The sequence below is a fragment of the Pavona decussata genome, unplaced genomic scaffold (genome assembly GCF_977016875.1).
Source record: "Pavona decussata unplaced genomic scaffold, jaPavDecu1.1 SCAFFOLD_366, whole genome shotgun sequence".
NCBI classification, from domain to species: Eukaryota; Metazoa; Cnidaria; class Anthozoa; order Scleractinia; family Agariciidae; genus Pavona; species Pavona decussata.
Window position 1 is genome coordinate 655001 of NW_028145742.1, and position 9916 is coordinate 664916.

At 39.1% G+C, this 9916-nt stretch overlaps 1 protein-coding gene across 1 annotated transcript; it reads right to left on the bottom strand.

Moving 5' to 3' along the window:
* Positions 1-5443: 5443 nt before the first annotated feature.
* Positions 5444-9823, bottom strand: LOC146452578 (uncharacterized). The gene is made up of 2 exons (XM_085097570.1): positions 9369-9823; positions 5444-8026 (listed from the first exon to the last, which is right to left on the bottom strand). Exons 1-2 carry the CDS (start codon positions 9681-9683, stop codon positions 7781-7783), a joined length of 561 nt encoding a protein of 186 aa, XP_084953696.1. The 5' UTR covers positions 9684-9823; the 3' UTR covers positions 5444-7780.
* Positions 9824-9916: the final 93 nt, after the last annotated feature.

Below are 9916 nucleotides of genomic sequence, written 5' to 3' on the forward strand. Positions count from 1 at the left end.
CAATTCAGTTTTATTGCTGCATATAGAGGGGTGACTACGCAATAAAGACACCATCTTTTGAGGTTGAGGAAGAGGGGTGCAGGCAGAGACCACCATATATTTTGTGATTTGGTAGGTCCTGTTCGAGTATAATAGTTACACCGTGCTGACGAGTTCCAATAAGAACAAAACAGCTGTCCACACGGTTGCAGCCCTGTTTTGTCGGTTTCTGTCGGATTGTTGTCTCGCAAAGTCAACTCTTTCACGTAGTATCAGCCTTGCAGTTTGTGTTATAATAGTTTTAACCACTTCCCTAAAATCTTTAGCCGTGGAGCTTTGAGGAAAAGTGCCCACAGTGCGCCTCAAGCTTGGAAAAGAACGAGGGCGCGAAAAAAGAAACGTCTGGATTATACCATTTTTCCACGACATTGTCTTTAATTTATGCAAGATACGTTTGTTAATTCTTTCATTCCTTCCGTAGAACTTGGATCAACAGAACTAAACTAATTTATATTGCATTATTAAACTTGTCACTTCTGTCATAATTCTTTTTTTTTTTTTTTAATCTTCTCCTTCTTTCAAGCTATCCAGTTACTTTCATTGGTAAAGGTTGCTGAGAATGATTGATCAGTTAAACAATTTGTTCACACCAGTTCATGACTATAGGTAATTGTATCGGTTCCAACAATAATAGGTGAAATTAGCCTGGCGAGCCGGAATGCCATGAATCGAATGACACTGAAGTTGTTAGAATAATTATGCATTAGTTCAAGTTAATCAGTATTCGGACTTGGCAAAACTTATTCATTCTGACTGGAGTGTCAGTTCGGATCTTGGCTTGAACGAAAGTGAATGCTGTTCGATTTGAAAAGGCACCAGTGAATCTATGGCGGATCATCTTCGATCCCTGACTCAGCGTATCCAAGGACAGGACAACAGGTAGATTTTGTTCTTCATTTTTTGTGGTTTAATATTGAGTACACTGTTACTAATATGTACATTTTAGAGTAACGGTCTCGGTGTCCTTGGAAGATTTTGCTTGGCGTCACTTGCAAGTGTCTTTTATTCCGGCTTGCTCATTCAGCGAAGTACAGCAAATAAGCAGCAGACGAGCCCGTGGGCTGCCTCCTTCATTTGTCCACTCGGGAACTACAAGCAAATCTCATGCATGTCATGTGACAGCCTAGAGGGTGATCAGCGCACGTCAGCAGGTTTTCCTTTAAATTCTTAAAGTGCCCATAACCTAAATTCTGTTACTTCCTCTTCTGAATCTATACACCTCTCAAAGACGTTTCGCGAAAAAAAATTGCGATTTGCCCAAAACGCGATTTTAAAATGAAATTTGAAACTATTCCAATTTGCCGCCATTTTGGCTCACCACTTGACTTATGTTCTTCCCGGAACTGTGACGCCAGATTAAGGAACACGTTACTCTGACTTCAAATTCGTCTTAGCTGTTCAATTGCTCACTTTCTGTTTCAGACAAGCTCTTTTCAGCCGATAACATTGCAGAGAAAACACAAAGACCGACAACAAGATACAACACTCTCTCTTTCCTTTTCATTTCGTTTGCAACACCTGTTGTCCGTAGGCCTTCCTAGTCAGCGGGACGGGTAGACCTCAAAAATACAGGATTAAAAAAATTGTGAAAAAAAAAAAAAAATACGGTTTTTTGCAAATAGAAACATTTTTTCGTAGAAATTCTTTGGGTCAGTGTGTAGATTCTGGTGAGAAGATAAGAAAATTAAATCACGCGCACTTAAGGGGGGACTTAGCCTAAATTTGAATGAAATTTGAAGTGGTTTTAAGAAGGGATAGAAGAAAGAAAAAGATTTTTGTAACACTAACAGACAGTCGATACCCACGCAAGAGGACCCCAGGTTGCTAGTGGACTAACTTGGTATCCGTCTATTAATTATTAACCACAAATTCCTATTTTAAAACTTCACTAATTCTTCAATATTTCTTATTTCTCTTAATTCAACCAATCCTTCTAGAAAAACTATCTCCTCCCAAATATACCCAAAAATCACCCCAAAATTCACAAAACATTCCAAACATAGATTTACGGGATGAACAAACAGTTTTTGGATCGCTTGAAACGTGAACGAGATATTTCCATTAAAGCCATGTCAAGTGCGGTAAAATGGCGTTTACGTTAAGTCCCCCCTTAAATAACGTTAAATTTTGCGATTGAAACTCTCTTCAGGCTCGCCGTTTTTGGAAGGGGGTCAGTAAACCTATAACGTGCTCCTTGTGACATATAACAAACAACAACAAAAACGGACACAACAAAATGACAAATCTAAAACACGCTGATGTGCACTACTGTTCATTTTAAAAACATGTTTTTAAATTTTAGTTAATCTCATGATCAACCTCAACGTTCTTATAAAAAGTTTTAAATGCAAAAAAAAGAGAGTATACATGATTTAAATCTGTTATGGTTTTCCGTGCGAGGTGAAATTAATCTTAGCTAAACTTAATTATTGTGTTAGCAATAAGGGTGTTAATGAACCATTTTCCAGTTGTTCAAATAACGGGATTACACGGTCTGTTGCTTTAGATAAAGTAACACCTCTTTACGAGCTTTTGCACCCACATACCGACCATTTTGAGCCATTAAAATGTATTACAGTAAGCTTATTGGATTATTTTATAGAGCTATTTCTTTCATTCTTGCTCCCTGTTTTTATAAAAAGAAATTGCTAGAAAAACAGAGCATAGTAATCAAATTTCCCATTGTACTATCCCTTAGCAACCGCTCATGTGCAAAATTGTAAAACAATACAAGCCAACAAAAGATGTAACTCCGGAGGAAGTCAGGCTATTATGTTATTCAACTTTGTAAACAATCAACCAAATATTTACGACGCCTAAGTCGTAATTTTAACAAGCAGTTTGGGCGAATAAAGGCAATTGTTCGGTGTAGATTAAAGTCAAGTATTGAGCTTCAAGATCTCACCAGAGAAACTGAAATAGATTGACGGAGGCAGAGGAAATCGATTTCATCGACGTTTGATCCCATTGAATGTGATTGATCAGACGTCAAGGAGACGTGGCAAACGCGTGGGTGTTTACATCGAAGGACAGACAACAACGATGCAATGAATCTCCAAATATATATTAACTGGAGTGCCAAGTAGTCCTATTGGTATTACTAGAGGTCTTCATTGTCGTCGATGCATAGCCCATAATGTCATCCTCTAAAGGATCTATAAAGTTACAGCTACAAGCTCGCCCTAGCTCCGTGTGCGTTCTACCTTTATACCGCGTCAAGGCGGACGTCAATGCAATTCCTAGCCGTGTTTCAAGAGCGCTTCAGCACTCACAAGACAAGAAAGGATATATTTTTACTAGAACACCACAGGAAAGGTTACCCGTATCTTATCTGAGAACAGACTCGGCTTTTAGAACGTCTTTATATGGCACAACCTCAAGAAGTACTTCGCGGTTGACCCCCGAGGCATCTTCCACGGGAAACCGATCTTATGGAATGTCTTCCAAAGATCTTGATGGATCCCCGAGCATGTCAACTTTGCGCAGCCAGACTACAGAAAGCGGAAGCATTTCGCTTGTTCCCGGAGTTTTTCAGAGAAAAAAACCGAGGCCGAGGATCATTCTTCGGTATCGTCAATTGTCTTCGGAGGAAAGAGTGATACAATGGCTTTACAAATCATGCACTCATCCTTTGACGACTTTACCTTTGGTGTGATATTTCGTCACACAAGTAGTCTCATTCGGAAATACATTGTATAGCCTGGTACATCTGTAGCCAATTTTAATACATCTAGATGTCGTGTCCTGACTTCTCGATTCTCGATTCTCATTTCGTGTCTCGCGCGCTTCTCGCGTTTCACGCCTTCCGTCCCTGTCACGCAATGTTGGTCGAGGGAGACAAACAACAACAACAATAACAACAACAACAACAACAATTTATTTGGAAAAAAATAACAGAATGAATGGCTCGTCCCGCAAATAGTTACAAAACTAATCGAGGCGGGACAAGACGAATACAGGAACACTTGGAAAATGATGGAACTGTGAAATTTGGATTACTGGAAACATAATAGAACATACAACGTCGTTCAATTATTATTCGGCTAAGGTACAGGTCTCGAATCAGATTAAATCTGTACCAGCATTGTGTTCACCCCGACATTTCATTATCTAGAAGTCGGCTACCGGCGGTGTACCACCTCCTAACCGGCTCACGGCTCACCATGGGTTACAATGTATATGACATAAAAAAATACTCAAAAAAAGAAGCAAAAAAGTGGCAATATTAAACGACGAAGACTGTGAACCGCTCTTAAATAAATGAGCATATATTTATATCTAGGATCATTTGAAAGACCTGAAATCTATTAAATGGATAAACTATAGATTCTTTCACTATTCTCGATTACTATTTAATTTTATGCCAAGAATGCTGGTAATTGCATTTCCAAACTTCTAGATTTCAAAATTTTGGGGGGAGGCACTCCCCCACACCCCCTCCTCAAGGAAGAAGAGACCAAACGGCCCCTCCATCAGCCACGATCGCCTACAGTATCACTTGCGAGTTGCGGAAATGCGTAACAATTTAAAATGCCTTCAGTTAGCAAATTGATAGTGGAGATTTCGAGATTGAATTGTGAAGAGAGAGCTAATGGAGTAGAACGGGAGCCCCTGTTCACGTCCCCTTGCTTCTTGTCCTTTGCGCTCGAATCCCCCCCCCCCCCCCTTCCTCACCGCGCCACCAGCCTTTCTCGTAGCCCAGTGGTCGCAGTGGTCGATGTGTTTCGCGGTGGTTACAAAGGTCGCCGTGGTCACAGTGGTCGCCGTGGTCGCAGTGGTTACAGTGGTCACGGTGGTCGCAGTGGTTACAGTGGTCACGGTGGTCGCGGTGGTCGCGGTGGTCGCAGTGGTTACAGTGGTTACAGTGGTCACGGTGGTCGATGTGGTCGCCGTGGTCACAGTGGTCGCGGTAGTCTCAGTGGTTACAGTAGTCGCGGTGGTCGATGTGGTCGCCGTGGTTACAGTGGTCACGGTGGTCGCAGTGGTCACAGTAGTCATGGTGGTCGATGTGGTCGCCGTGGTTACAGTGGTCGCGGTAGTCGCAGTGGTTACAGTAGTCGCGGTGGTCGCCGTGGTTACAGCTTAGGGAGTACTAGCCAGCGAAGGCAGACGTATTTCCGGCTGTCGCTTCTCTCCGCCGAAAAATATGAGAAGCGACAGCCGGTAATACGTCTGCGTTCGCAGGCCAGGGGAGTACATGTCTTCGGGATGATGTGGGTCTCGCGCGACAGGGACCACAAGGAGATTGGTGCATCTGAAAGTTGATGCAAAAGAAATGTTTGTTTTTTTCATAAAAACGATTAACAAAAATTTTAATATCCTACCCCGGAGCACCCTTCTCCCAATAAAATTCTGGTAAAGTCACAGATGATTTAAATTAATCAAAAGACATCTGTACAAAGAGTGGATTTCCATGAATCTTTATTTACAAAAAAACATTTAATGAATATCTACTGAAAAATACTCTGTTTTCGTCTTTTCCCTAGTTTAGTTTGTCTTATTTATTTATTTATTTTTTTACAAAATAAGAGAGTCACAATTAACACTTGAAAATGAAGATTTGAACCTCTAATTAATACAGTTGCTTTACAACAAAAGGCAATGTGACTGATCCAGGAATAAAAGGCTATTATTATACAAACACCAATGAAATACCAGGTGAGCTTTAGCGCGAAAACATGATATCTTCACACGTGAAAAGACCACCCTTGCTATGGTTACATAATAAGTCGCAACTTTTGCAATGATTTGGTATTTCATTAGTGTTTATATAATAAACAGAACATTACATGGCCGCTTGGAGATATGAAATTTCTCCTTTTTGTGTTGAAAAATATTTCACTTGTTCGCTGTGCTCACACACGAAATATTTTTCAACACTGGAAGAGAAATTTCACATCTTTGCGCGGTCATGTAATATCCTCTATATTTTAAGCTATAGCTGAAACAAAAACTGTAGGGCAGAAACCTTTTGAAAAAAATCATTAGCAATAAAATTCATTGATTTGTTGTTTAACAGGAAGCAATGTTTATGTGATCCTAAGTAACATACTCAGTCACTTTCTGGGTTGTCACTGATGAAATTATGGCAGCATAGAAGATCAAGACAAACTTGACCATGCTTTGAACAACCTAGCCCAAAGCACTTTGGTGTAGTGGATGGAGCTAATGCTCAATAAACTACACACAGTCCAGCACTTCTACAAACAATTAAGCACAAACTAGATAAGAAAACGGTTATGTACAAAAGTGTGATTATGACTGGATGATGCAAAATTAATTAAATATAAATTCTACCTCTATAATATGACATTTGGGTCTCTTTCTAATGGTTGCTGTCTTGTGAAATTTGCTAATGTGGATTAATCAGACTTTTCACAACCTCATCACAACAGTTCACAGAAAATAGATCTCTACAGGTACCTACAGACTTAAATGGTGTCCTTTGTATACTTTTTAAAATAAATCATCTATATTTTTGTTGCAGTTTATGCTAACTGATTACAGTCATCCGTCCAATGACATTAACCCTCTAACCCCTAATATCAAAGAACAAATTCTCCAATCTCGTCCCCATACTTTTCTTATAAAAGTACTTGGGAGAAGTTATTAAAAAATATACATGAAGAAAAAATTCACCTTGGGTGATCTTGTTCTCAATTCTCATGACCTCAGGGGTTGAATAAGCATTGATATTACAAGGAAGAATTTGATGCTGATCAGTGTTACAGGGCTTAAAGGGTTAATGAGTTTTCCAAGACTATTTTTTTTAGGCTGACCACTAAAATAGAGGGCACTGAAATATGCATTAGCATTAGCTGGGGTCAATTTGACAAAACTTTTACAGGTGTAGTTTATAAGCGGGCCAGTGGTTTTGCATGCAGAAACAAAAAGAAACTTGATGAAAAGTTCAAAATCACTTCTAACAATGTTTACTGGACTCATTTTCTGTATGTGCATGCATCACTATGGCCTTACTGAGATTGTTGGTTATAAGAGTAAATGTTTATTAAATTAGCCCCCTCATAATTTTTCAGCAAATATCTCACTCTTAAATAGCCTCAAAAATGTCAATCTTGCTAATTTCAATGTCCTCTTTCACTATTTCTGGAACTCACAAAGTTATAGCATGCATATCACATAACTTTGGCAGTAGCCAAATCAAATTGATGTGAGTCCGATCTGCCAAGGGCTTGCTGTCTGGTCATGAACTTGAATTTGTGGTTGCTTGATTAACCCTTTATACCCTAATGTTAATAATAATAATAATAATAATAATAATAATAATAATAATAATAATAATAATAATAATAATAATAATAATAATAATAATAATAAATAAGAACAAATCTTCTATTTTGTCCCTATACGTTTCTTATAAGTACTAAGACGAAGTTATCAAAATATCAAGAAAATAATCACCTTGGGTGATCATATCCTTAATTCTCATGACCTCAGGGATTGAAAAAGTATGGATATTACAAGGAGAAATTTGATGCTGATCACTGTTAGGGCTTAAAGGGTTAAATAATTCTTCCTATATTAACAAAATGTACAGATTATTGGTCATGATTAATTATTCGATGATCCTAACTATACCATTCAATAGGTCTGTTTCACTCCCCCCTCCCCCCAAAAAAGAAAAACAATGAAACTTTGCAGAATACATAATGGTAGCTTGTAGCTGCATCCTGTTCCCTCACATGATAAAACCTCCGATAAATTTTATTTTGCACTGGGTTTAAAAGTTAGGTTCTGGAGCCCACTGCCACCAACTTGGATTGAAGATCAGAGTGATTACTCTGAAAAGTCCAAACCCAGATGCCAAAGCCACGATTGTAATGTTGATGGCATGCCACTCAGACATACTGTGCACAAACGCTGCTTGGATGGCAAGGAGCAAGATGTCCCCTGTCAACATTCCCCAGTAGATAATTTTTCTGCTGATCGCATCTCCCCAGCCAATACCGGCAACAAGAAGGGCAACCTGAGATAAAGGTAGGTGATTAATTCAATTTGGTTTTATAACAAAGTTAAAATCGAGATTTTCTTATTTACAACAATATCATGAAACAAGAAATATGAGTGATAGGAACCGACGTTTCGGTGCATCTTGCGCCATTATCAAGGTACATAATTAATGATAAATGTAAATGGGATTGTTTGAGATAGTGCAAGGCCAGTGTTAAAGTTTGGTCCCTACCAGAGCTGTAAGAGGGTACGAAATGTCAATTGGGGTGTTGAAGGGTCTTTTAAAAACTGCACGTCTTAGAAGAAAATATTGGTCAAATTTCAAGGGTCTAATATGCACTCTCAATTTTTTCTCAAAGCCATCTTGGAGTCTCAATTTCTTTCCCAAGGTTAAGAAAATCTCCCACTGGGCCGGGTTGTTCGAAAGCTGATTAACGCTTATCCACGATTAGAAGTTAATTGATGCTTTCAGCTCGCTCGTTAAAAATGGTTTTAAACGCTTATTTCGAGCTAAAAGTCTAAGTAAAAACTGAGGGCCAAAATCTTTTGGAAGCATCTTAATCGATTAGCAATTAAACTCAAATCAAAGTTCACGTTAATCCAGGATTAGCTTAATCGGGCTTTGGACAACTGGGCCCTGATGAATATAGGTTTAAGATGGATTAAACTGCTTATGTTTCAATTTTTTGTCAGTAAATGCAAACTGTCCGCGTATTGGAGGGGGATCATGTTCCACTTCCTGTCTGCATCTGACAAAGATCCACCTTGGAGAGATAAATTCACCAATTTCATTGGTCATGTGTGCGTATTTGACAAAATATATCTGTTTAATCTTAATTGGTAATGGCAAATGTCATATGACAGGATCCTACAGGAAGCATGGTTATACCAACAGTTTTACGCCATGTCTGATTGCCTTGAATAAGGACAGAACAACAAAAATTATGGAGAATGAGAATGTATAAATCACATTTGTTTGACCGTAAGACAAATTACAGTCAAATTTTAAAAGTTTTAAGTTTCCCCACCTCACCTGGTTTTGGCAATTAATTTTACCTTGAAGGAGTATTTGGTGAAAAAAAGGATAATGTGTCACTGTTTAGTATTCGAAACCAGCGATCGCAATGCTATCAGTTTCGGAAGAAAAAGACATTTTGACAATTCTTTCCTACGCGCATTAAAACTTCAATGAACAACAATATTATTAAGCCCAATATTGTTAAATATTAATGAGCTGGACAACCGACGCTTTCTTAATTGTCACGAAGTAAAATAGTAAATGATGAAGTGAACAACTTATTGCGATTCGTTTGTTTGTCCCATGAGATATTCGTGCAATAAAAAAAGCTAATGCTGACCTGGACGCAAATCATTGATCCAAACATGCGCAATGTCCACTCCGACAACTCTACAATTTGACTATCTTTCCCTGTATCAGCTGGAAGAATTTGCTTTAAGTATTTTTTCGGGAAGAAGAAGTAGTAAATGACCATCACAATCATCAGAACAATCTCCAGCACGCTGACAGCGGTCCATGACAAACGCCGACGACAACAGGGGCTGCATCGCGGACGACTTTCAGGTCGCGTGGAAGGTAGTGTGGGCCAAGCGTCATAGGATGCCGTGGGATCCACTGCATCAACAGATCTTGGACTACCGTATCTAGGATCCATAACGGAGGCTGCTCCTTGTTTTAAGGTTACAATCAGCTGTCAGTTTGTTTCGGAGGAAAAAAGCGAGCTTTTTCGACCAACAGCAAACTGTACAATCTTGTGTACAACTATTCCCGCCCACTGTGTAAAGAGAAGCGTGCGTCATGTGACCATTTAGTTACTGATCATGAAGTAACTTCTCCTACATCCGCGTGACGATTTGTTGAGAGTTGGCTTTTCGATCACGTTTCGCC

Bases quoted from the DNA above. Each gene is read 5' to 3' on its own strand.
- LOC146452578 (XM_085097570.1), bottom strand. From the start codon at position 9,683: ATGGATCCTAGATACGGTAGTCCAAGATCTGTTGATGCAGTGGATCCC. The intron at 8,027-9,368 runs GTCAGCATTAGC...CCTTTATCTCAG, and splicing joins GATCAATGATTTGCGTCCAG to GTTGCCCTTCTTGTTGCCGG.